At 36.2% G+C, this 27,826-nt stretch overlaps 1 protein-coding gene across 1 annotated transcript; it reads left to right on the top strand.

The window, feature by feature from the left end:
- LOC118183798 (uncharacterized) lies at positions 1-27,797 on the top strand. The gene is made up of 6 exons (XM_035353405.2): positions 1-75; positions 287-404; positions 6,808-6,881; positions 13,589-13,771; positions 18,500-18,586; positions 26,934-27,797. The coding sequence occupies exons 2-6, from the start codon at positions 290-292 to the stop codon at positions 26,943-26,945; spliced, it is 471 nt and encodes a 156-aa protein (XP_035209296.2). The 5' UTR covers positions 1-75; positions 287-289; the 3' UTR covers positions 26,946-27,797.
- The last annotated feature ends 29 nt before the right edge of the window (positions 27,798-27,826 follow it).

Below are 27,826 nucleotides of genomic sequence, written 5' to 3'. Positions count from 1 at the left end.
TTTTATTTACATTTGTTTATATATGACTCATAAAACAAAATATAAAATAATCAATTTAATTTCACTCTGGAAAAGGTAATTATCTTTTTTAATATATATATAAATATATTAATGAAAGGTTTTTAGGGGCTCATATTTCGTTCTCGAGTTCTTATTATCATGCACATCATTTTAAGATAGTTTTGCAATTAATAACTTTGTTTTAGTTTCTTTATTTTAAACGTTTATTAATGCAAAATTTATTTACTCCTCGGGAATTTTTAAATATGTATCTTTTTTCCTACAGGAAATGCATCATCTAACGAAGTTTTTTATATTCTTTTTTATATCAACTTTTTCTAAAAGAATAACTGCGACTCATAGTCGGTTTTCGAGTGAAGTGAAATTTATGCACTGCCTCTGTAGTAAGTCCTAACAATTTTCATTATATTTCTGTTTACTCATTTCTTCTCCAAATGATTTTGTTAGCTATTGAGCAAGTGTAAAATTTCAAGAAATACCGATTAAACAAGCCTGAAAGTTAAAGAAAAATCTGTCTGTCGAGAAACCACAATCATCAAGTTTCAGAAAAAAGCTGTCAAATATTTACCTTCAAAGTACACCATTCTCTATAAGTACTCATACATCAGTGCATTCCAAAGAAAAACATCGCTTCCGATAATCGAGATTCTGCATTATAAGGTCCTTAAGTATTATCCTGTCGATTGTGAAACGGGCTCCAAGCGGCACGATTTAGCGCCAGTTATGGATAAGCGTGATTCAGCAACACACTCATAATAGCTGCGCTTTCATTTGATGTGACAGCCCAGGTTGATTCTGAATAAGTTACGTTTTATTTTTATGAATAAGGATATAAATTAGAAGTAAAATCCTAGTATACGGTACGGCCTTTGCAAGTTTTGAAAATTATCGCCAGCACCAAAATGACGCGTTTACTGGTCATCATAACATCGCCAAATCCCGTGTATACCATATTCTGGAATTAAACCAAATTAGTTATTACTGTATCCCACCCATTTTTAAAAAGTGACTAAAAATTTTCAACCTGCCTTCTACAGAACATTTCTTCTATAGAATTAAAGACCTTAACAACATCGAGGACCCTTCAATGACTTTAACAACGGAAAGAATACTGATGTTGGATGCAAATATAATTTGAAGTTCTTGAGCTTTCTTCATTTACAGAGAAGCATACGACAAGATTTATTGCACGAAAACACCTTCTACTCGATAATATTCATTGTTTGTATTCCTCTTACTTCAGCGTTTAAAATAAGGCAGCATCGTAAATGGATTTATTTGCGGATATGGCTGACTGCTTTTTTCCCACAAATGAGTCTAAATTGTGCTTGAATAGCGATTTCAGATATATATTTATCCAGAGAGAATTTAAGAGAAGCCACAGTTCCAGCAACTGGAAAGACATAGATTTAGAAGGGGGGGGAATCATTATTTGTGGTAGAATGATGCTAAATGATCTCTTATAGAGGCTGTTCGCACACTTTTTAGAAGCTTTACTTTGCTATAAAAAGTTGCCTGCTTATAAAAAATATATATTTTTTAATATAAGTGTAAATTACCGTCTGCTCTTTGATGATTTTATTTTCATACAAAATGGGGTCTTTTAAAGAAGCAATAGACGGAAGGCCATGTTTGTGTTCTTTCCGAAAAAAAATATTCGTATTTAGTTATTAAAAAATGCTGTAAAAGCCATGATTTTTCGGTAGGTAAAGCAATGACAGATAATATTGTCAAAAAGAAACTTAAAGTACATCAAAGTTTGACTTCAAGGAGAAAAATCGTTCAACATACATATCCAAGGAAGAAAGGGAATGCTTCGAATGTTGTAAAGGTAAGAAAATCTTCGAAGTAAAATGACAGTTGCATAATCATTAAAATGCTCAGTAAGTGATTAATGCTGAAATGAATCCTAAAAAGGCTAATAAACACAATGTGAATCGGCTTTTCGACAGCAGAACGCGCTGCAGAGTTCTTTATGAGAAACAATTACTAGGATAAAAATGAGAAAGTATTGTCACAATTGAGGAATCCTGGGTATATTTAAATGACCGCAATAAAAAAAGTAGACCCATTTGGTAACATCAAAGAGGAGAAAGAAATCTTAAAACATGGTTCAAAGTATCTAAAGAAAGTTTTCCAAAGGGATTTATGATAGTTGCTGGTTTTTGATATAACTACAAATAAAAATTAAAGAGAGTACAGAAAACTCTTCAGGTCAACTTCACATGTTATCAGAAACATATTTTATGCCCAAATTTCAAATATGAAACACTTTCTCTGTACCCACGGAGCCACCAATCAGTAGAACTGCATCAAGACAAAGCAAACAGCCACACGTCAAAATCTGTTGTTAATTTCCTTGAAAAAGTTGACCAAAGAAACGGGTATCAAGGTATCACATATCCCTGCTCTCTCAACTGCTCATACATTCATATCCCTGCTAGATCTGATGTATCATCGACGGATTTTTGCGCTTTGGACTTTTAAAAAGAGGAAAAGTGGATTGTCCAAATGTCGACCTACTACCCTCCTTGGACATCGGAAAACCGCAAAATGCGGTTTGCAGCTGAAGATGATGGTTCGGTAAAACCATCGAAACTAGTCCTGTGAAAATTTTGTAGTTATAACGCTGATTTTTGTTGTTTGACTTCTGAATTAGTATTTATTCGGCGTGTTATTGTGTCTTAATTATCGGAAAACTGTTCAAGAGGAGTGGGATAAAATAGCTTTTGCGCTACTAAAAAAAGCTTTATTCTCTTGGAAATTACGGTATAGAATGATAGTTATGAACTGGAACATTTAAAACTGAAAAATTTGAGGTAAAATATTTCTGTAAATACATTGACGTTGACACCAAGAGTGGAGTATCCATTCCCTGGCTACTTTCTTTGAGCTGCCTTACATGTTAATAGCTCTCCACGCCCAGAGACTGTACGGAGGGGCGCCACACCCACCGATCAGCCCACGGGGACTTCTCATGTTCATAGCCACCATCCATCGCCGAGGACTGAGCGGGTAACCAGCCCCCGTACAGCAATTAATATGTACATGAGAGCGTCCCCACATCCAAGGTCACAGACACGACAGTACCAGTACGGTACCTGCAAAGCCTGCACCTACCACCGTATAATCGATGGTTCATGTCACTGTGAAGACTGATTATCTACCCAAGAAACCGAAGCTGTCAGGGCACAAGTCCAGCCAGTGGTCTGGAAGAACCCCGGGTCCCCTCTCAAAAATGATTGGTTCCGGAAATCCCTACCAGTCGATCTCAAAGGATGGGTTGTCCAGCATCATTAGCCTATGCCAGCCAAGGCCGAAACCTCAGCCGACATAGTTACAAGCGGGCGCCACGAGGAGGCTGATACTGAACTGAGGGAGACGAGAGCAGGTTTTCCCGTCTCTATTCCCTCAACCCCTGCCCTTTGGTCGAACACCAGGTCTCCTGCCTTTCCTTCCGCGCACGGTCAGTTCCAGTAGGTTCGGACATTCAACTTCCAGGTCAGGTGCCGGCCTCCGCTTCTAAGATCAAATGCCAGGTCTCCTCCCTCAAGGGGGCGGTTCTGGACATTTGTCCTCGGGGTACAAACGCCACCCGCCAAATTCTGTAAATACAATGAAAATCGCCTAAAAATGTGCGAACAGCCTCTGTAGATCACTATATATTTGGTACTTTTCTATTATCGGGATTGGACTCCTCGCCAAAATGTTTTGCTAAACTGGCCAAGATATTGGTTCATATGAAGTGGCCAATGTTTACCTTTAAAATGGTTACAATATTTACTTTTTTTTTTGAAAAACGTAAAAGAATATGTTTTCAGAATTGGCAACGAGAATATTATTTCTTAAGATGTGACGGTCACTTATGTTTCGCCATAAATTTACTGTATTTACCATGGATATGATAATTTGGAACTTACCTAATGATGAAACATCTTCCATACAATTTCTTCAGGAACGAGGATTTATTCACTTTCAAAGCACTATTTTTGATTGGAACAGTTATATAAGGGAAATCTGTGGCTGTGCGTTAATGTCTAGGCCGTCAATTAAAATAAGCTACACTCGTAATATCATTGAAGCTGACGAAAGTCTGTTTCCACGTCGAAAAAAGAAACGTTGGTCGTATTCATCCGCTCCACTGGGTATGCGGCGAGATTTTCCGAGAAAAATAAAAGAATGTGTTTAGTTGCTATGCCTAACCACTCTGTCAGGACTTTGCTAAAGTTACAAGAAAATATTATTGATGGCACTATATATACTCAGACTGTTGGAAAGGATATAACACTGAAGAATAAAGAGAGGTCGAATTTGAACATTTCTGCATTTACCATAAACAAAATTTTATCGATCCCGATACTGTTTGTCATACTCCAACTATTGAAAAGTCATAGGACCGAGCAAAGTAACGAAGTCAACACGGCAAACTGATCGTAACGAATTAGGTTCTTATTTAATTGAGTTTATGTCGCGGTAGCAGCCTCCTAAAACGCGAATGTTTTCAGACATTTTAATGATATCTGCAGTTTCATGCCTCCGTGTTAATCTTAATTCGCTAACCAATTTTTCCCCCTATTTTTATTTATTTATTTATTTATTTATTTATTTATTTTTGCAAACTGTTAAATTTACATTAAACTTTTCTAATTTTACGAATATCTCTTATGTATTTTTCCCTTGGATTTTTTTTCAAATTAACCGTATCTTAAATTTTGGCGATTATTTTTATGCTTCGAACTTTTCGCCACCAGATCGTCAGCTTTTGGCGATATCTGAATCCAGTCCCGATAACAGAACAGTACTATATACAGTACAAAGTCCGTAATCCGGACTCGTCGGGACTTCGACGATTCCGGATTAGGGGTTTTTCCGGATTATAGATCATCAATTTAAATCTGATAAGATGGCATGCAGAAATTATACAATTAAAAATATGAAACCGTAATTTATGAAATAAAGAGCAATTATGATCTAAAATGTATCAAAATTTACCAAAAAAAAAGCTTAATATATATTTTACTTTAGTAAACATTTCTATCAATGTAAGTTGTTTAAGTTGCTTCGTTTTTTTGTGTTAATACTTTCTCTTTAATTCTATAAACAAATATAATTTCTTGTTCAGTTACAAAGTTCCACTGTTCAAGTCCTGTAATTGCTGTGTTGAGAATACCGACTAACTTGTTAATCGAAATTTTTTCGTTTTCAAAAACGTTCTCTGTTACTTTCTTCACTATCCGGAAGCGCGCATGGGTAAACGCTTTGCTGGCTTTACGAACATGCGTAATGGACGCGCGCAACAAACGCGCATGCGTAAGTTCGTGGCTTTGAGGTCCGGATTATAGATCATTCTGGATAATGGACGTCCGGAATAGAGACTTTGTACCGTATTCAAAGATGGTTCCTTGAATGCTCAGAAACAAAAACATGAAATCTAGGCTCAAACAGTGACAATTTTTAGACAACCCTTTAACAATGAATAATAATAAACGACCTTATCGAATGTACTAGTCTCTGGGTGTTTGGCAAGTGAAATGAATAAAATAAAAATGGATCACTATGCGCATTTCCCCAAACTTATACACAGCTAAACATGTTAAGGATGCTTGAACGTCGCAAATTTTCAGTCTGTTCTTATTTTCAGCGTCTTACTTTCTTTATATAATTATAATCATTGTCTTTATTAGGAGCCTTAAAGAGTTAAGAAACAGAGAAACTTGCTTCTTCAAAATCTTTTAAACTCATTTTATTCATTTTCATAAACAGCGTATTAGCCAGTTTTATGCTTTTGTCAGTGAAATTTACACGTCTTCTTGAATTCTTTCCAGTTGGTATTTTTTTTGCATCTGTAAGATTTAAATATTGCTTTTTGTTTTGTTGTTACTTTTTCTTGTATATCAAAAATTAATTTCAAAGTCTCATACCATCTACTTTTGTATTTCATTCTGGAAGAGAGAAGCAGTTGTGCCCATTTTTTATCAATTTCTCTTTAATTTTTCATTCCAGTGTGCACCCTAAAATGGAACTCTGGTTTCACATTGAGCGATTTCCGCCGATTTATTATCACTTTTACTCTGTTCACTTTCATCTGATTCCAGTTACTTTAGATAAGTAGATTATTTAGAAAAACATTCGGCCATTTGAAATAATTGAATAAGATCTCACATAAGAGTATTCAGAGACACTGAGAGATTGGCACGTTTCGTTGGGAGATTGTGTCCTGGTGAAATCAGTATAATCATTTTGGGATTTAAAAAAGGATGGGTCGTTAACCACCCAGGTGTTATGAACGTTCGAATAAAAATGTTCTGTCCTATTTCAAGGAAATTAATAAAACATCAGAAAATCTTTCTTGAACAGAATTAGATGAAAATTATTACCTGCTACTAATTATTTTCCGAACCATAATACCAGGAATGATATCATAAAATAATATGTACTCTAGATCAGTTAAATGAAACAGAAGTGTTTGCCTAGCAAGATTATTCCAATAAAATGTTATGCAAAATGGCTTCCAGTGGCGATTTTGAAGCAATAAACGTTATGATTAAATTAAACCAGCTTTTTCATTCTGTTACAGTACGTAATTTTAATTAACTTGAAATCCATATGCTATCGATTTCTATAGTCAACGTAAACTCAGATGTTTCATATAGTTCTAATTAATGAGACGAATTAATAAGGTTCAGTGATATCATCCACTCTGTCGTTGGGTGATCATAAGTGGACATAAGTTTAGTTAAAAAAGAAATCAGTTTAAAAGTAGTAATTTAATTTTATGTCTTGCAGGTGTTCCTGTGGATTACAGATTATATAAAATAAACTGCATGGAACGTTTTGTTTCTCCTGATAATGCATTTACGGTTAGTATGAAAGTTCTATGAAAAGTATTATCTATACTTTTAAAATCTATGTGCATCTGGCTGTTTGTTAGTTAGCTTTTTTATAACATCATCTTCTCCGGAACAGCAGGAAATAAAGTTTCAAGGGAGGTACCTCTCCCCCTTCCCCATGGATTCCAAAACTTCGTGAGAAGCCATTTCGATCATTTTCATCTTCGTATACTTTTAGTCTGCCGAGATATTAGTTAAAAACTCCGAAAGCGCTAGTTTGGCAATAAAAAAATTATTTACGAATTGGCTGTTGCAGGTTGCGCGAGATATTAATTACTGATTGCTGCGGGTTGTTGCGAGATATTAAAAACTCTGAAAACGTTAATTTGGCAACAAAAAACTTACTTATGAATTGGTTGTTGCGGGATAAGCAAGATATTAATTTTTGATTGTCACGGGTTGTTTTGAGATATTGATTAAAAACTCTAAAAATGCTAATTTGGTAACAAAATATTTATTTACGAATTGCTTGTTTGTTTGAAAAGCCGCTCCTCTGGCGCGCTTGCACGTTAGTCAAAAATAAAAAAAAAAAAAAAAAAAAAAAAAAAGAAAAGAAAAGAAAAGAAAAAAAAAGAAAAAAAAAAAGAGCTTATTCTGTTGAATTCATATACAGACTTTTTCATTTCAGCGGCATATAAGAGTTTTGTCTAAATGTTCAAACTTTTAATTTTACGTTGAGAGAGAACATAAGAATTAATTATTCTTAGCAAAGCAAGCCAAACTGAAGATCTTGATTGACTATGGCTATTAACCATATTTTAAATTAAGCTGAAGGTCGACTTTTATTTCTGGGTCTTCGAGCAAGATCGTAAATAAGAGTAGTTCCAGCGTTTAATTTGTTATTTAACTATCTGCAATTAAATTAATACATTATAATTTTTTATTTAATTCCTTACGTTTTATTTAATTTTATTACTTACTGTTTTAATTATTTAATGTTGTTAACTTTCTTCATCCCTATGGTTACAGGCATAAACATTGAGGCAAAAACATAACGAACGAAAACGTCGCAGAGAAAACAGCACAAGGCGAAAATGCCCTCGTGGGAGAACATATGGCAGTTCTAAAACATAGTGCAAAACGTCGTTACAGCTATTCCAGATACAGCTATTCAGATTCGTCGCAGTTTAAAGCGATTCAAAATATTGCTATTCAAAAACTTCGCAGTTTAAAGACGCCGTTGTCGAAAATAATCGGAAAAATATCCGTAAAAAATTAAACCACCTACAAATCATCGCATGACGATAACATCGCACACATGCGTTTTCCAAGCTTTAAAAGTTGTCAATGCATATTTGCATAATTATTTGTGAGCGCAAGAAGGAATAAGGAATGTATTTTTTATGTTTTTGAATTAATGAATTGAATGAATTTTATTAAGAATGAAAGTTAATTAAGCAATTTTTATAGAGGTAACAACATGCAGTTACTCATCTTCCTTTTTCTAATCGTTTTTAGACTACATTAATTTCTTAATAATCTTTATTAACTATACAAATTTAAGATTCTATTAACTGATATAACTTAGCATTATTTTTCTACTCATTTCTTAGTTTTTGAACTTGTTTTTTATTTTTTCAGCATACAAAAATTTATTAGTTAATGAAAAAAACAGGAAATATAAAAGTAAAAATATTCCCCATTCCTTCTTGAGCTCATAAGTCATTATGCGAATATGCATTTACAACTTTTAAAGCCTAGAGTCATGTTTGTGATATTATCGTCATGCGATGAACTGTAGGTGCTTGATATTTTACCACGATGTTTTCGACGACGATGTTTTTGAAACACTTTATTTTCATTGACGATGTTTTATACCACGACGTTTTAGAACTGTAGTGTTTTGTCCTTGCTTTGTTTTCTCCCACGATGTTTTACATGGCAATATAATGTTATATATAATGTCAACGTTTTCTTAGATATTATTGTTCATGGAAAAAATTTGGTTACGAGGAAGAGTGGAGAAAGGTTGATGAAGAAGCATTGCTGAAATAATTCGCCATTCAAAGAAGCTATAATCTAGACTAGATTATAGAGAAACACGCTAATGTGAATCATTATTTGAAGTTCAGATTTTGGGGCGTAATGTGCATTTGCCCCTCGCTCCCTATTTTAACTTCGCTAATATTTCTTTATGCTTGATCAGACAGCCTGGCTCAGTAAAAGTAGGCGGCCAGTGCAACTCTGATTAAAAATCTAGTTATAACCACGTGCAGTGCTGATAAGCACTACGTGTTTCTGTGACTCCTTCTCCTATTTTCTTCTTTCTATGTATTTCTTTCTCCTGATGAGGAGGGAACTTTAGCTGCCCTCGAAATCGATTGAGTGTTTCATTATACCTACGCTAAATATAAGGTTGTTTTTTACGATTTTGAAGCTATAATCTACCAGTACTTGGAGAACTGCTTCAGGCAAAGGCCAATGAATTTTCCAGACGCATTGGAGAGACTGGAAAAAATTTAATAACTGCACGTATAAAAATAGAGAAACAAATTTAATAACTGCACGTATAAAAAGTTGTTCTCACTTTATAGAAATTATTTTCTGTTTAAATTTTCTCGCTACTGTTTTGAGATAAAGATTTGGAATTTTCAATATAATAGCTTGCTAGTCTTTTGTTTTGATCAAGAAGCCGAATAAGACATGTATTTTATTAGAAATAGCTCCTAAAAATAGATAGCTCGAAGGTTAGGTAAATGCATCAAGTAATGAATGTAAAATGCAAAAAATCAAGGTTAATGCATTTCTAAGAAAGTTATGTCTAATATATTAAATTTCAAAGGACTAAAAAAATCTAGCTAAAAATAAAATTAAAAAAAAAATGCTGCAGAACAGCATCCTTAGACTGTTCGAACGCAGGTAAGTGTCAAGAAAGTGTGAAGTCTCTCATCCTGAAAGAAGATCCACCGATTCAAAGATGCATTGCATCGGAACTGGGCATATCTTCTAACACCAAGTAAAATAACTCGTAAAGTTTTGAAGTTAAAAGTGATTAAAGTGATGGTTTTACCGAACCATCATCCTCAGCTGCCAAAGAGCAAAAGAACGAGATAATATATAGTGATTAGATAAGATAGGATAAGAATTGCTGGACAGGAGTTAAGCTACTGCCACCATCTATTGATGAAACGAAAACTAAAACATAATTTCCTTAAAGGCTGAAGGCGAAGATGGATTGGAATTAGGTTCGTTAATTAGAATAGAAAGCTTTTTTTTTTTTTTAATGTGAAACGCGTCTAGAAAATCTAATTCACCAATGGAAGATGTTTTTTGAATAATTTTGGCTGCAGAAAAATTGAAAGTGTGATTTTCGGACCAACAATGCTGGGCAACAGAAGACTTCTGTGTTTCCTCTTTTCTAATATGCCTCATATTTCTTAACGAGAAATTTCAAGGCTCTCATACTTTGAACAATGTAAATTAAAGCACACTGGCAAGGAATCCTGTAAATACCCCAGGAATTCATATCTGGAATGGGGTCCTTGAGTTTGGAACTCAGAATTTTATTGATAGCAGAATAAACGACCCGAAAGTTAAATTTCTGTAAAAGACGTGCAATTTTATAGCTGATTGATGAAAAGATCCATCTTTATATATTATATATATATATATATATATATATATATATATATATCAATATATTATACATATATATGTGTGTGTGTGTGAGTACTTGTGTGTGTGCACTCTAAGTTTGACTGCTCGGAAGTTTTCTTAATTTAAATGGATAACTTTAGAAAGTATATGTGTACAGTTTTTCTAATTTTTCTTTCAGTATACTTTGTTTTTGTAGTTTGGTATTTTTACAATTTGATTAAAGCTGTTTGTATATTATATTCTGTATTTTTAATTGATAGATGGAGGACATGTAAGGGTAGTTCTTTGACATTGTAAGACTATCAGAAAAATAATTTTAAAGCAAGAAAATTAATTTACAACGGTTTAAGACATATAATGTCGAGAAGAACGAAACATATTCTTTAGCACTCATTAATCGTACTGTTTTAATATTTTAAACTCTAACCCCTTATAAGGTTCTCTTTGAAACATTAAAAAATGTAATTAATAGTTTATATGTATTATTTTTATTTTATATAATAATTTAATTGTTTACATCACTTCTTACATTTTTTTTCCACTTTTATAACAAAAGTTTAGTTTACATCTTAGGCTTAAAAATTTTTTTCACGTCTAGTTTACGAACCATTTATTGGCCCTACATTTTTCCTCAGCTAGGATAATCTTGTAAAAAATAATTTTTTGAATTAGATATACACACTTTTATACGGTTCATAAGTCAATGCCGGCCTTAATTTTCGCAATCGTGAGTCATATCCTTCCAATTACAGAAGAGTTATAAATGACGAAAATATTCATCTTTAGGCAATGTCAAATTTAAAAAAAAAAAAAAAAAAAAAAAAAAAAAAAAAAAATTGGAGAAATAATGAAATGTAGTTTTTGGTGTAGTCTCTGATTTCGTATACTTATACTTGGAAAAATTTTATACTCATTACGAAAAAATAAATTATGAAGAGTTTAACTCACAATAAGATAAAAATTGACTGAGATGTTTAATTTTAAAATTTGCAATTTTTGATTTCATTTTCAACTTGCCTCGAGGGATCGATTAATTAATTAAATTAATTTGAATAAATAAGTTTAAATGAGGTTCAGAAAAAGTGTATATAATTTAATAGGTCGTACAAGGAAGTCATGTGATATCCATATCAGAATTTTTAAGTTATATTTATTATTTACTTCTTTTGGTAGATGTAAAAATGTTTATCAATCATTTTCTTTATTTTTATTCATCATTCATTTTTTAAACTTTTTTATGAGGTAATATATTTTTTTTATCGGATCGAAAATAGCGAACCACTGGATATAGCGAGCCACAATTCTGGCCTTTGGGAATTTGTTATAGCTGGGTTTGACTGTATACTGTTACAAGTATATAGTGATTTTCGTTTGCTTTGCCATATAAACTGGTGTGCAAAACTTAAGCAACAATGTAAAAATTTAGCAGATAGCCATGAAATTGCAGAAAAGGAGGTCTGGAGATCAGTACAATGAACACGTAAGTCAGTAGAAACGTCATGAGTATACAAATATCAGGAACGAAACGTCAGAGGCGACGTGAGCGTACACAAAAGGCGTGATGTCGGCGCGAGCAGCTCAACAGTAGAATAAAAGGAAGGACGGAGACGCAATTCAACATATTCGCTGCAAGTGCCAATGAGTCAGTTCGTGAAACATGGCTAGAAGAAATCACCTGGACGACTTCACAAGTGAAAGAATGATCGGAAAGCTGGAGGAGGGGCGTACTGTCACCAGTGTAGCTGCAGAGTTCAGAATCAAAAAACTGTCGTTTCGCGCGCTTGGAAAGCGTTCCAAATCACAGGTACAGCTGTTAGAAAGGTTGGTGGTGGCCGCCCGAGGACGACAACTGCAGAGGATGACCGATATATCGTCCTGCAGGCGAAAAGAGGCCGACAGCAATTAGCAAGCGCCATTGCTCAGCAACTCTTGTACAGCAAAAGGGCGACAAGTGTCGCGGTTTACTGTGGCCAGACGCCTTCACAAAGGGGGCCTCCATCCTGAACGCTGCCTCACGTTGAATGTTGGCCGCCGACGCCACCGTTTACAGTGGTGCAGAGAGCACAAAAACTAAACAACTGATCAATGGAGTCGTGTTCTCTTTATGGATGAGAGTCGGTTAAGTACTAGAAGCGATTCTCAACGCGTTTTGATTTGGAGAGAGGTCGGGACTCAGTTTTACCTCAGTAACATAAAGGAAAGACACCGTAACAGTGGTCCTGGAGTTCTTGTCTGGAGAGGCATTATGCTGAACGGGCGAACTGAGCTCCACATTTTCGACAGAGGGTCTGTAACCGGGGATGGCTATTGTGAGGAGGTACTCTTTCCCCATTGCATCTGTTCCGAGGTGCCAGTGGCCCAGAATTAACTTTTGTGGATGACAATGCACGGCCATATCGGACTCTTGCTGCTGAGGAGCTACTGGGAAGTGGAGGTATCCCTCGAAAGGATTGGCCAGCGTACTCCACAGATTTAAATCCCATCGAACATGTGTGGGATGCTTTAGGAAGACGCATTGCAGCACGCTTACATCCTCCGGAGAACACTCAACAACTCAAACAGATGCTGATTGAGGAATGGGCACTCCTACCGCAAGAAATGTTGCACCAGCTGGTTCTGAGTATGCGGAGACGGTGCGAAGCAACCATTGCAGTGAGGGGAGGGCATATCCCATATTAAGGAACATCTGCTTGTTGTTCTTCCTCTTGGATAGACAATCATGAGTCACGATACTATGCGTTCAATAAAGCTTGTTTTTGTTTGATTCGATACCGTATGCATTGTATTCCTTTTTCAGCTCCGATGCTTTCGTCATCCTTTACGTACATAATAGTCTCCTTCATTTCTGCATTTCATGTCTCTCAGTTGATTTCTCCTGGAGTTATGGCAAGAAACCCTGCTGTTGCTTAAATTTTGCACAGCAGTGTACGAGGATTAAGTTAAAATATCAAAATCCTGTATATTCATAAAATGAATGAAAAATTGAAAGCCAAAATGAAATTAATAGTCCTTCAGGGCAAATTGCCCCTTTGGACTAAAAAGATTCTTGTTGAATGAAATCTTCTGTGTTTCAAATTTAGCTTGCTCGAAGTGTGCAATACTGCGGTTATTTTGCCTACAAAACGAATTTTGGCCAGACGATGCGACAGGGTGTGAACATTCAAGATTATAACCCATGGGAACCAGCATCAGATCTAAATACAGAGAAGATATGCGGATACACTTACATTCGGCCAGACATATACATGGCTCCAAGCATTCAGGTAGGATAAAAACTGTTTTCTTCTTTTCTTTAACTTCCTTTTTCCGGCACTACATTATTTTTTTCCCCTCGTGTTTTAATTAATTTCTCTTCTAATATTTCTTTAGGAATTCTAGAAGATTTCCGATTTATAATACGAATAAGTATTTGTAATATTGACAGTATTACAAGTTTGCAATATTAGTCACTTAAACAGATAATTTTATAGATATATCGCTCGTCATATCTGAAGCATGAAGCAGGATGATTTTTTTTTCCAAAATGAATAAATAAGATTGTTTTATTTTTCTTCATATAGAGCGATAGTTTGACAAAGATGGATATTGCAAGAAAAGTGCTTCTTCGGCTGGTATAGTGATTAGTGAGATTTGGTTAGCAACTTCTGAGAGCCTAGACTCAAATCTTATGCAATGGAAGATTATGACTGGTTGATATCTTTTGGAATGGGGGAACTTTGTATCTGTCGATTCGAAAGTTCTTTTGATAGTTTACTAGTAAGAGAAAAACTGTCTTGAGAACTTTTAACTGCAAGAGTAGTTTCCGCCAAAATTGAGATTGAATTACAGATAAAATCATTTTATCACCAATTTTGACCTTCGCCATTAGTCAACGACAAATATGCCCCCAAACAACATTCAAACTCAAGACGCAATAGAAACACGTCAACGTGGAAAATAAAACAGGCAAATCGACAAGCTTGTATTCGGCGTAGATTTTGTAAAATCCCATCGATTTCGAGGGCACTGGTTGCCTGTAGGGTAAATGTCTATGTAAATGTCTTGGTAGGCTAGCATCCGATGCGGGCCAACTAAAAGCCCAGCGGGGTACAGTAGTGCGGCGGGGCAACACCTGTAAAAGTCACTGACGAAGTTCTGGTGCTCCGTTCACTTTTCCCTGTCCCTGTCCCTGCCTGTAGGGTATAAATATGATCGACATTCGCCTTCTTGTTATTGCAGAATTTTTTGCTCCTGATGAAGGGGAACCCGTTTTGCCCTCGAAATCGATTGGGATTTTACGAGCAAAATATATGCCAAATACAAGGTTGTTGATTTGCCTGTTTTATTTTTAACACTTAAACTGTTGATGAGGCTTTCGTATGGGCTTATGTGCTTAAATGCAAGAGCTAACAACAGAAATGGAAGGGGATAATTAACCCCTCTTCTATAAAGTAAAAATTTATACTACCAAAATGTTACTCCAGTTTTTATAAATTAATTTATTTCTGTCTTGTGCTAACGCATAAAATTTCCAAAATTTGCGATCCATATGCAGTCAAATTTTGTAAGAATAATATCGAAAGAATAATGAAAATACCTCCATTTTCTATAGAGAAACAGAATCCTTCGTCTTCTGGATATTTCGTTTCAGATGCTAATTTGTAATAAACTACGATGACATACACGTGTCTCCAAACGTTAAGTACGCAACACGAAATTCGACAGTTATGGAAAAGTTACGTTTGATCCAAAAATTTCTCACTAAGGTATTCAGTTCGGTTATATATTCTTGATCGAGAAATTATAATATAATGCCCTTCAAAATTTTAGGAACAGTACGTTTTTTTCTGTCTAATTTGAGAATGAAGTAACATAGAAACCAGAAATTTAGAGGATATGTTCACTAAACAGTTCTTTAATGAATGCGACATAGGAACATTTCTAAAGTTCAACACAAACATGAGTTACAGAAAAAAAAAAAAAAAAATTGCACTCTTGGCATAGAAATCCAGTCTTGGAGAAACAGTATATAACAGTGTTTTGAGGAAAAATGGGGTGGTAGCATTACAAAAATAGGTACTACTAAAATATGGGTCCACCTGTAGCTGCAATACATTGGCGGCAGCGACGTTCCATGCTGTAAATTAAATTGCCGGTCAGTGAAATGGGAAGCAACAACCAGACACGGAGTAATCCTTGTTCAAGCCTATCTAACGACCTTGAAGGAAGACTTAAAGCAGAAACCTGTCTCCCAGAGTAATAACAAAGATGCTTTATCGCATTCAGGTCTGCGGACTGAGCTGGCCATTACGTCCGCTCCATACCGTGACCCTTAAGATCTTCAGCAAGCCGAGCTCGGTGTGGTCGCGCATTTTCATTCACCAGAAGAAATCCAGGACTAATAACAGCGGCATGTGAGAAGATATATTGATTAAGGATCTCATTTCAACATCTCACACCGGTCAAAGTTCCTGCATGGAACACATGCAGATCAGTGTGACCACCGAGAGAGATCATAGCCATTATTCCACCACCTCTGTAATTGTGTCTTTCCACAATGTGGGATTGGTTGCATCTGGTGCGTTGTTCCTCCAGATCAGCTGACAACTTGAATCACTCTTTAGTGTGAACCTGGACTCGTCTGTGAAAGGAACAGACACCCATTGTTGACTGGTCCAGGAGACGTGTTCTCTTGCCCAAGATAAACGGTCACCTCTGTGTCCTCAGGTCAAAGAGACACAAACAGCTGGTCATCTTGCATACTGATCTGTATAGTGCAGGCGTCTGTGCACTCTAGTAGTTTAAATTCTTGTTCCTGTTGCCATTAAATAATCTGCCATGAGCTGAGACACAGTATACTAAATACAATGTTACTCCTCCTTCAGGCCAAGAGAACTAAATAACGGTTTCCTGCAGATGTTGTAACTCTAGATCTGCCTGGAAGTTGTCTTTTAGACACAGAATCCTCGAATTTAAACTGATTCCGTAGTGTACATTACGAGAGATATTGAGACGTTAGCAGCATCAGCTTGTGACATCCCCATTTCCATCCATCCGATCGCCCGTCACCTCAGCGAATCGGGCAAATGACTTTTCCTGGACATTGATAGACTCTCATTCTCCAACTCCAACTTGCTTTGTTTGCCGCGATTAACCTGCGAAATTGCAGGTTGTGTTCCGGCTATCGAACTTTGGTACTTCTAGGAGCGCTGCAGGTAAGGAAATGCCGAAAAGACTCTTATGGATATTGTCAACGAAATTGCTAATAACAATTGAAGATCAAAACTCGTGGACAAAATTTACAATTTTTGCCTTTTTCTCTCCAACTCCTACATGAGTATGCCTTTCTATAAAGTAAAAGTGGTAGCTATTTTTTTCTTATATTTTCTTAAACTTCATTACTGTCATGCATATAAATTGTGAATTTAAATGCTACTGACATTTTTGTAATGGTGAGGTTTCAAAAACATGCTCTTTCTTAACTTTTGGAGGGCAGGGTAAATAATAAATAAAATACATTTAAGTACATTTGTAATCCTTTGTATATGTATACCATACTTTGCACGTTAGTAAAAACAATTGTAAGCTATGGAAACAAACAAAATACATCGTAATAAGTGAAGTGATGCAATCATCTCTGACCTACATACAAACTCTGAAAAAATTCTCCATGCTTCAATGAAGTGTTTATGCGCACCCAAAGAGTAACAGATAATTGCCATTTTTCTAATAGAGCAGCTTTTAGCTTTTTGGGAGTAAGCAGAGAGAATTCTCAAGGAAAAACAGAACGACCACTGGCATCTTATAAAATCTACAAGTATGTTAAGGTGGAGTGAATAGGCTGGCCACTCCATGCGAGCAATGCCTTCATTCTCGAGGTTTTCATCCAGTAGGTTTGTTCTGTATACAATTTCAAAATGGGATCATGGACTTCATTCCGATCCCTCTAAACTGCTGCAGAACTTCCTGTAAAGGTCTGCAAATCAGTCTGGTAACTTAAAGGAGATCCAACCCACACCATTATATTGTCAGCCCCGAATGAGTGCGTTCAATGGCATAAATGGGCTCTTTACTTGTTTCTGATTCTTTCCAGATCTTCACGCGTTTATTATCAGACTCCAGTACAAATATGGACTCATCCGTGAGTGGTACATTAGATCATTCACCTGCTTTCTAATTCGCATGATAACAACTCTTATTCAGCTGTGCTCCCTTAGCTTTAAACAGCGCGATACTCCAGACATGCAACTCTTTCATTTATTTTTGTCGCACTGTAGCAGCAGATATTAATCTTCTAATTATTGTAATAACCACTTTTCTTACAAGCTCGCTCTTATGGAGTACATAGTTGTTTAAAAAGCCATACACTTATGATCAGAGGATGCGGTAATCCTGGGGGGATCGGTAACGTGTCTTCAGACAACTGACCCACTCATATGAAATTGTTTTCAAACGTGAGAAATTCCAATGCGGTCAGGACCAAAGAAAATAGCGACATCTTTTAATAAACTGCTATGCTTGAAGCCGGTTGACAGCACGAGTGCCAGTCTTGAAAGTCGTCTAATCATCGTCTTTCAGTTGCAAGATCTTATCTAATCAAAAAGTAACCAAAATTCCCTTTCTGTATAAACTTATTTACTTCAGAAAAGTATTGCCCTCAATCGATGTTTAATTTGCATATTTGTCGAGACATTCGTTACATCAGTATTTTTACAACCACAAAGGGTTTCACTGAATGAAGTTGAAATGCCCGTTTTGAGCCTTAAAATTAGCCTCGCGTCCTTAACTTTTGAAAGAAGTGTATATGTACTTTTGTATCAGGCGTGTGTTTGTACTGAAAGAGTGGTCCTAACAAAACGTATATAATTTCACGAAGTAAAATATCTTAAATTTAAACAGAGTTGTTTCAGAAAGACTAAATAACTACAGGAATTATTGCTAAAAAGAGTTTCTTTGAATTTTAATAAAATATACTTTTAGTTAGAATAAAATTAATTTTTTACGTTCCTCAGGCTGTTACAAGTAAAGGCTGGGTGATTTCGAAATGCATCCTGAATATGGCAAAGATAGATGGTACAACAGCACGGACAATGCTTCAAGTAAGCTAATAATGATAAAATCTAGAACTATATTAAGACATAGGTTATAAAGTAAACCTTAGAATGTTAGGCTTACGTAAACTCCCAACTCGATATGCAACGAAAAATTTGCTTTATCAAAGCTATAAATAGATTAACTGCCGTTCTCTATCTAAAGCGTGAAATGTATGACCTTTCATTTTCCTTGTTTTACTCATGTTAGGAGCATGAAGCTTCAGGTGGTAAATACCCACGTAAAAGTTCTGCGCAACGCTTCCTGCGAGCGTGGTAGATCCGAGAAGAAATCAAAGTTTATATCTCTTCTCCTATTCATTAGGATAAATGTGCAAGGAGATCATCCATTTTGGACCATTAGAGAAATATATCGACTAAAGGCAACTAGTAGTTATTCCTATTGTCATTTAAATTTATTTGCTTTCGTCAGCTCGCATTCATTCCCTGCTTAGTAATCGACATTTCCATGAATCTGAAGAATTTATACTCATAAGTTAATGCGAATATTGTTTGACATTCAGGACATGCAGAAAGCATATTCTAGTTAATTTTTTAAAGACCAAGAAAAATAAGTACAGAGAAATTATGAAAACTAATTGCCAGAATATTATTTTTAGCAAGCTGATTATTCAAAGTAGTATGTATAGCTGTTCCGTTTAATGAAAATATGATTTCTCCCGAATGGTCAAAGTTTATTCTCTTAGCATTTTTAAACTACGAAGGAAAAAGAATTGGTATTTGCTATCCAAGAAAGTGAGCGACTATTTTGATGAATAGTGCAATATTTTTTCTATTGGGATTTTAAAAAACTCTCCTAAATTAATTTGTGCAGTTGTATACAATTCATGTAAACTTCAACACAATAATTTCTGTAACAAATGCCACTCCAGCAATATTTATTATGCTTCCTAATGAAAGGAAAGATCTAAAGTTCTTTAAACTGAAGGTGTAGTGTATAGTATGGAAATCAGAACTGATAAAGCTAAATTGTGAAAGATAAATTAAAACAAAAGATTATAAAATTTAAAACAAATGCAAAATTGGATTTTTCAGAATCATGGGCGTTTCAGGCTTAAAAATAAACTAAAGCTAAACTAATGGTAAAAGGTACTACATCTATAATCTTAACCTTCTCTCTTCATTAGCTCATCCCAAATTTAAAACTGTTGGGTGTGCAGCAACCGTGCAACGAACTTTTAAATTAAATGCTAATTTAATGTTAACTATTTATCTTTTCCATGTATAGCAGTGCTGCAACTAAACTCTGGACTTTTCTTCTCAAGTGACGTGAACTGATTCTTGTGTGTTAGTCTTCCTCGTGCCTGTGCTGTTATCGCTAGCGTGCAGAAACGCGGTGTGATATATTTTGGTAGCATGCTCTTTTCTTTCGCTATGTAATTGTAAATAAATGTGATTAATTGAGTGAGCTTAGCTTATTTATGAATATGCAGAACCAACCTGCCGTAATTGGTGACCTACGGACGAAAAATAAATTAAGTTAATTGGTCACGTGCTTTGCTAAGCCTGCTGTGTTAAGCCCATCCCACTATGGCGACTTCGCTTTCTGAATAATTACGATTATTTTCCTTCTGCTCTCCGGAACTGTTTCAACATACTTGCGATGCCTCCTCCCGATCAGCAGAGTCAAGTCGTGAAAGTTGCACTTCGCATTCCACCTTTCTGGAAGGCTAACGTGCGGTTATGGATCGCACGGTGTGACAATACCTTCATTTACAGCGGAATTACAAGTGATGAAACGAAATTTTCTGCTCTTATAGCGAATATGGATGCGGAAACTCTGTCACACGTCTCAGATATCGTGCTAAACCCTCCGAACTCTGACAACTATAAAAAACAGTCTGAGAGGCTCATCAGTGAATTTGAAGATTCTGAACACCAGAAAATTAAAAAACTCCTCACTGAACTTCAGCTGGGGGATGAACGGCCTAGTCATCTCCTACGGAAAATGAAAGAGCTATCTGGGAGACATCTAAATGATGACTTTTTGCAAAATTTATGGATGCAACGGATGCCAGCCCATATCCAAACAGTTTTGTTTGCTTCTTCTGAAACACTTTATCAGCTAGCAATTATAGCTGATAAAGTTGCTGAGGTTGTCCAACCTAGCGCCATCTGTGCTACTTCTGGAGCTGAAACATTCTTTGATACCAGTGGCATCACAACTGAAACCCTAACCAGTTAAACCCTAACCAGGCAAATCGAAGAACTTACACGCCAAGTTTCTGAACTTTGTCGTGCACGTACGACAACTAGGTTATGGAGTCGCTCAACCTCTCGTTCCAGGAGAGATAATGCTTCCAGTAATGTGTGTCTCTATCATAACTTTTTTGGTGATAAGGCACGTAAATGTGCTAAGACTTGCGCTTATCAACAGCAAAAACACCTCTAACTCAAGTCATAGCTGGGATGACGGAAGTATCCAAAAAGCCCAGTCGGTTATTTTTTCACGACAGGAAGACTGGCCAAAAATTTTTGATTGATTCTGGTAATGAGATCTCAGTGTTACCTCTTTCCCCTAAAGATAAAAGAAACTGTAGTGAAACATTTGCGCTTTTTGCTGCCAACAACTCTAAAATTCCTGCAGATGGATTTGTACACAGACAGATGGACTTGGGTCTCCAGAAACATTTCTGATGGGCATTTGTGATTGCTGATGTAAGTTCTCCTATCGTCGGTGCTGACGTTTTGAAACATTGTAATCTTCTTGTTGATTTGAAACGACAGTGTCTTATCAATCCTGAATCTTCATTGTTTACTTATGGCAATGTTGCTCACAAAAGTCAACCTTCAATTGTCACTATTTCTGTAAATTCAGATTATGACTCCTTTCCTACTGAGTTTCTAGATATAACAAATCCTACTCTAATTAAGCAGACTGTTCCTCATAACACAGTGCATCATATCTTGACTCGTGGGCCACCTGTGACCTCAAAACCAAGACGATTGCACCCCAAGCTACACGAAGCAGTGAAATCTGAGTTCGAATTCCTTCTGGATCAAGGGATAATCCGTCCTTTCAAGAGTCCATGGAGTTCACCATTGCATGTCGTTCTTAAGCAGGATTCCACAGTTCGTCCGGTTGGAGATTACAGCAAGCTGAATTCTCTCACTGAATTTGATAGTTATCCAAATCCGTACCTTCAAGACTTTGCTCATTCACTCTACGGTAAATCTATTTTCTCAAATGTAGACATTTTTAAAGCATTTCACCAAATTCCTATTGCAGAAGCTGACATTCCTAAAACAGCAGTCATAACTCCATGGGGTCTCTACGAGTATACTCATCTGTGTTTTGCCTTAGTGAATGCACTCTAAACCTTCATGAGCTTTATGCACGAGGTTCGAAGGCGTTTCCCATTCTGTTATATTTACAATGATGATATACTATGTTTTTCAAATGATTCAGTGGAGCACATATATGCTATCTTTCAACGACTGAGTACTTATGGTCTCAAGTTAAATGTTTCAAAATGTGTGTTTGGTGTCACTGATCTAGAGTTTCTTGGTCACCTTATAAGCCTGAAAGGGGTAAACCCTTGCAAAATAAAGTCCAAGCAGTCCTAGATTTTAAGTTGCCTGAAAAATATTGGTAATTTGCATAAGTTCCTAGGCCTAATTAATTTCTATCGTAAGTTTTTGCCTCATGCATACAACCAGGCCTTATTAAGCAACGTTTTAAAGGGATCTTCTGGAAGGAAAAATTATTTGGACTCCGTTTGCAAATGAGGCTTTTAACAAATTCAAACAAGCACTAGCTAATGCCCCGTTACTTGCTCATCCTTCTCCCATTGCCCCACTTGCTTTGCATGTAGATGCATCTAATCATGAAATTGGTGGTGCTTTGTATCAGGTTGTGGATTCCAAATTGCAGTCCTTAGGTTTCTTCTTGAGGAAGCTCAGTAGAGCAGAAACTCAGTACAGTGCTTATGACCAGGAGCTCCTTCCTGCTTATGCATCCATTCCCCATTTCAGACAGAGTTTGTCCCCTTTACTGATCATAAGCCTCTCACATATACTTTCCATCAAAAGAATGACAAGTGCTCTTCACGCATTTAGATTTCATCTCGCAATTCACAACTAACATACAATACATTCCAGGACCTGAGAATATTCCTGCAGATGTCATGTCCCGCCTTAACTCTTCCTGCATCAACTGATTATTCTAAAATAACTACAGCAAAAACGTTGGATGATGAGTTGAAGTCCTTACTGTCATCAGACACATCCCTGCAGTTAAAAACATTACTCTCCCGGAATCAAACATCTGTGATCTATTCTGTGATGTATTCGACTGGCAGAGTTCGTCCCTATGTCCAACTCAGTTTCGCCAGGATGTTTTTGCCTCATTGCACAACATGGCTCATCCTGGTGTACGCAGAACACACCACATTGTGATGTCACGATTTGTTTGGCCGAGAATGTTATCGGATATAACTGAACGGACCAAATGTTGCATCGCGTGTCAAAAGGCTAAAATTCATCGGCATGCAAAAGCACCTCTGACAAGTTTTAAGGAGCCTTCGCAAAGATTTGACCACGTTCATTTGGATCTTATAGGCCCTCTCCGTCCCTCAAATGGTTATTTTTACTGCTTGACTTTAACCGTTTCTCTCGATGACCAGAAGCTCAACCACTCAAGGATATCTCTGCTGAAACTGTTGCAGAAGCATTTTTCCCATCCTGAGTCTCTATGTAGGAAGTGCCCTCTACTCTGACAACTGACCAAGGACGCCAATTTGAAGCTTCACGTTTTCGCTCTCTCACTCATCACTTGGGCATTCAGAGATCGAGGACGACTAGTTACTACCCCCAGTCGAATGGGTTAATAGAGGAACTGCATCGACCTCTTAAGACTGCTATCACGTGCCATGCCACTGAGCGGTGGACTGAACTCCTTTCTGTGATCCTTCTTGGTTTTCTTGCTGCTATGAAAGAAGATTTGGGTTGCACACCAGCAGATTTGGTTTTTAGCACCGCCATTCGTCTGCCTGGTGAGTTCCTGGTTCCTGCTCAACAACCGGCTGACCCCACAGATTTTGTCAGCCACTTACGTGAACATATGCAAACACATCGCCCTATACCACCCAAGAGACATGGTGATATCAAAACCTTTATACACCGTGATTTAGCAACTGCTACCCATGTTTTTCGTCATCATGATATGGTGAGACGCCCACTTCAACCTTCTTATGATGGACCGTTTTTAGTTGTTCGTAGAACATAGAAGGTCTTTTATCTAGACATAAATGGCAAAACTGTACTCACCTGTATCCAATGATCGTGTAAAACCAGCTTATGTTCTGAACGGGCATAAATCAATCGCTCCGCCGCCAACTTCACCTCACCGTTTACAGGGCATCGTGGTACATAATTTGTCAATTAACCCAAAGACTCTGCGTAGTATAATTTGAACTTGGCAAGGATACCGGTACCCTTGTGTATTTACAAGCAACGGTCAACTCTTAGGAGGCGGCGGTACCTTTATTCGCATTGGCTACATCGGTCAGACCAGCTCCATCCGCCCCAGTGTATTACAAGATACACTTCCATACGAAAGACGAGTTTGATCTATGCCTTTTGTAGTTTATTTCTGTCAACGTTCATCACGTTCGCACTGATGCCATCCGTAATCTCAATGGCAGTGCGATTGTGTACGAAAATGCAATTCTTAACGTATTTCTAGAGGAAGAAGTTACCGTGTGTTAGAGCAGAAGACCTGTATGCTATACTACAATATGTATGGATTAATTTCATCTAATGCTTGGATGTATGCTGTGTGACCAATAATAAAATATTTGTAGCACATGAGGAAAAACTGGCATTTTTCGGTTTCCTTTTTCGTGCAGCAGTTACTAGCAATACTTTAAAAAATACAGTGTTTTCAAATGAGATGAATTACACTGGGGAATAAATTTGTAACACAATTTCTGACGAGTTCGGTTTTTCAGCTGTTTTAGAATAAGCATGCTGATTTCAAAATTGTATTTAGTTTCCTCCACCTCGTCAAGCTTTTACTCGTCACCTTATATGAATGTGACCACTCTCCAAAGTTTTCAGCATGAATCACAGAAATTACTACTCCTCTCCTATTGGCTGGCATAAATCTTCCTATTGACGCTGTGCGCATTTCTATGTGAAGTCCGAGTTCTTGTTTGTATGCAAAGTTATCAGTGTTTTCTTTTTATTTATACGTGAACTGAAAGATTTCCTTAACTTTGCTTCTGCTAGTTCACATCTTAAGCTCTTATACAGCTCCGATTTGTTATGTTCGTTCCTAGTCAAAGGAAAACATCAGTATATTTGTCAGGCAAGCTTATTTTGCCTATTTTAGAGTGAAAATTGGTGACCAAAATAAATCATGGGCTCCTCACAAAACAAGCAGTGTGTCGAGAGTTTACGGATGTGGATGAAGAGAACACATTATAAACTTCGATTTGTTATATCTATGAGTCGGCAAGAGACCAAAGATTACTCAAGCGATTGTTACTTTTGTAAGTTAAAATATCAGGATATAACAAGAAAAATAAATGTAAAATAGAGTATCCTAGTTTACCAACAGGCTACGCGCGAAATGCCTCACTCAGCTGAACTCGCAGAGCCAGTTTTTAAAGAATGACCCTCTTTGGAAATACAGGAATACGATTCTGGTGAATATCAAATTGACCCCAACAACGAAGATTAAAAAATTAAGATGATTTCGATCGTAAGGGGTTTGACCAGCATGAATTGAACGATTTGGCACAAGATTTGGGACTATCCAAAAAATGCTTCAGAGCTGTTAACATCTGCACAAGAAAAACGTGTTTCAAAAAGGAGCTAAATTATACTGTTTTCGATCAAGAGAAAGTGCGTTTCTGAAACACTTTCAAAGGGACGATGAATTTGTGTATTGCCATAACGCACATGGTTTTATGAAAGAGTCTGGAATTTCAACTTATAACGCAAATCAATGGCCGATTGTTCGTCGGTAGCTCAAGGCGGAGCTCGAAGTGTAACCTCCTTCACAATGTAAATTTATTTGGTGCAGTCCCAATAGGCTATTCTGTTTAATGCTCTTTTTCCTTCTCTGCCAGCAACGCGGATATATCAAGTATGCCTGTTTTTTGTGTATGTGGGACAGCACAGCTTACGAGAAGCAATGGGTGCAGTCGAATTGGCCGCCAAGATCAAACCTGAACCTGGTAATCCAAACATTCTACATCAGCCACTTGTCGACAGAAAGAAATAATATTTCCATTTCTGCGTAAACTGGTCTCATGAAGCAATTTATTAAACATTTGCCAATTAAAGGAGATTGTTTCAAGTCTCTCATTTTGATATTTTCTAGCCTGTCATTTAAAAAGATAAAGGCCAGTGTGTTTGATGGTCAACAGATTCAGCAGCTTCTTAAAAATGAACATTTCATCGAAACAATGGGAGAACTTCAAAAGAACGTTTGGTTGGCATTCTGAAGTATTGTCAAAGACTTTCTTGGAAATGTATGAGCACAGAATTACAGCGAAATTGTCTAGCAACGTTTGGAGAGCTTCGTTGCAATATGAACATCAAATTGCATTTTTTACATAGCCATTTTGATAACTTCCTGAAAAATCTTGGTGCAGGCAGTGACAAACGGGGTGAGTGATTCCACGAAAATTTGAAGGTCATAAGGGCATGGTTCCAAGATAAATCGGATGTCTGATTTTAATCAGAATAAATATGTTCGAATAATATTATATAAAAATCTGATACGTATCCTAAGTCGCGCTTTCGAGGCATAAAAAACGCGAGTTTAATTTTGTCAGTCGGCGCTGTAGAACGGGAGATTTTTTTTGTGTGTGTGTGTGTGTGTGTGCAAAGTATACATATAATGGCTGACTGTTGTTGGAGCATCAAACGATCAACGAGAATGTCCACAGATCAAACACTCCAGAAGAAAGCTATAAGCTAAAATTTTTAGCTTAATATGCATGTTTACCAATTGGTAAAAATATTATTTGCATTAGCAAAATTTAACTTGTAACTACATATTGCCTTTTGTATGAACAAAACTATTTGTGAACAGTATATTTTTAAGTTTTCCCTTTAAATGCATATTTCATACGACTTTTGAGACAAATGGAGGGTATCCTATAGCTTAAAAAGTTGACGTGATAGAAAAATCTGAGGCTATATTTTAGTTCAGATGCCAAAAGTTAGTCAAAAATAAATGGCAGTACAATGAATGCAATGAATGACAATATAATGAAATTGCTGTTCCCCAGTGTTATTTATATTAGCCCAGCGTTCTTTATAGTAGTATGTTAAGAAAAATATTTAATGTTTAAAATTCTCTTTGTAACTTTCTTTCCAGGAATGCTGCTGAACAGAAATAATGATCAAGCCGAAAACGTGGAAAGGAAGATATTTTTTGTAGTTTGAAATTAATGCAGATCTAATAAAATGTTCCCCGATTCTTATACAGATTACTTTTATCGAATCTTAATAACTGAAAAATTAGAAGAAAAAAGATAAAATCTTTACAGTAAAATTTATATTTTGATATTATCTTTTATGAGGAATAAATTTATTAATGTGTAATATCAAAATTCGCAAAAGAGTACGCTAATACAAGTGGCTATCTTTTGCTATGAACTGCAGATTTTGGCTCGACGTTTCGTTCGAAAGTGAAAACCTGCATATTAATCCTGAGTCAAAGTGAAAGCCTGCATAATATTTAGTCAACTAAAAGGTAAATTTTATTGAGTATTAAAATTTAACAGACGGTTTTTTTCATATTTTGAGTACATTTTATAATTTTAGGGTACATTTTATTTATTGATTTCTTGAAAATACAAATGTTCATTCTGTGGTCGAGTAATTAGGATTGAATTTTTATCCCGCTTTCATTTACCTGGAGGCTAATTGCAGAGCTATTTCCATAATTTTCAAAATCACCTGATGCTTCGAAGTAAAGCTGTGCACTATTCCTGGTTTGTCTGGTATCAACATAGGACATTCAAACGAGGGGATAGTATACCTTTAACAAGCCTAAAATATTCTAAATTTGACCACTGTTCCTAATTTTTTGAAAAACATATTTTTTCAGTTATATGCATAAAATTTTCTGATTATGTACATTTATTATTGATAATATATTAAAAATAAAATGAAAAGATGTACCTAAATGATCTGAAATAAAAGGAAAGGATATTTTAATTTTTTGAAAGTTCGAAAGTTCAACTTTTTACTGAGAGCAAGGTATTT

The sequence above is a fragment of the Stegodyphus dumicola genome, chromosome 9, assembly GCF_044657685.1.
Source record: "Stegodyphus dumicola isolate Sdum_Otavi_A_Nest chromosome 9, ASM4465768v1".
NCBI classification, from domain to species: domain Eukaryota; kingdom Metazoa; phylum Arthropoda; class Arachnida; order Araneae; family Eresidae; genus Stegodyphus; species Stegodyphus dumicola.
Note: the sequence above shows the minus strand (reverse complement) of the source record. Positions and strands in the feature narration are given on the sequence as shown.

Excerpts from the sequence above, each read along its gene's own strand:
- LOC118183798 (XM_035353405.2), top strand. The coding sequence starts at position 290 with ATGCATCATCTAACGAAGTTTTTTATATTCTTTTTTATATCAACTTTT. Across the intron at positions 6,882-13,588 it reads CTCCTGATAATGCATTTACG|CTTGCTCGAAGTGTGCAATA; the intron begins GTTAGTATGAAA and ends TTTCAAATTTAG. Across the intron at positions 13,772-18,499 it reads ACATGGCTCCAAGCATTCAG|GCTGTTACAAGTAAAGGCTG; the intron begins GTAGGATAAAAA and ends TACGTTCCTCAG.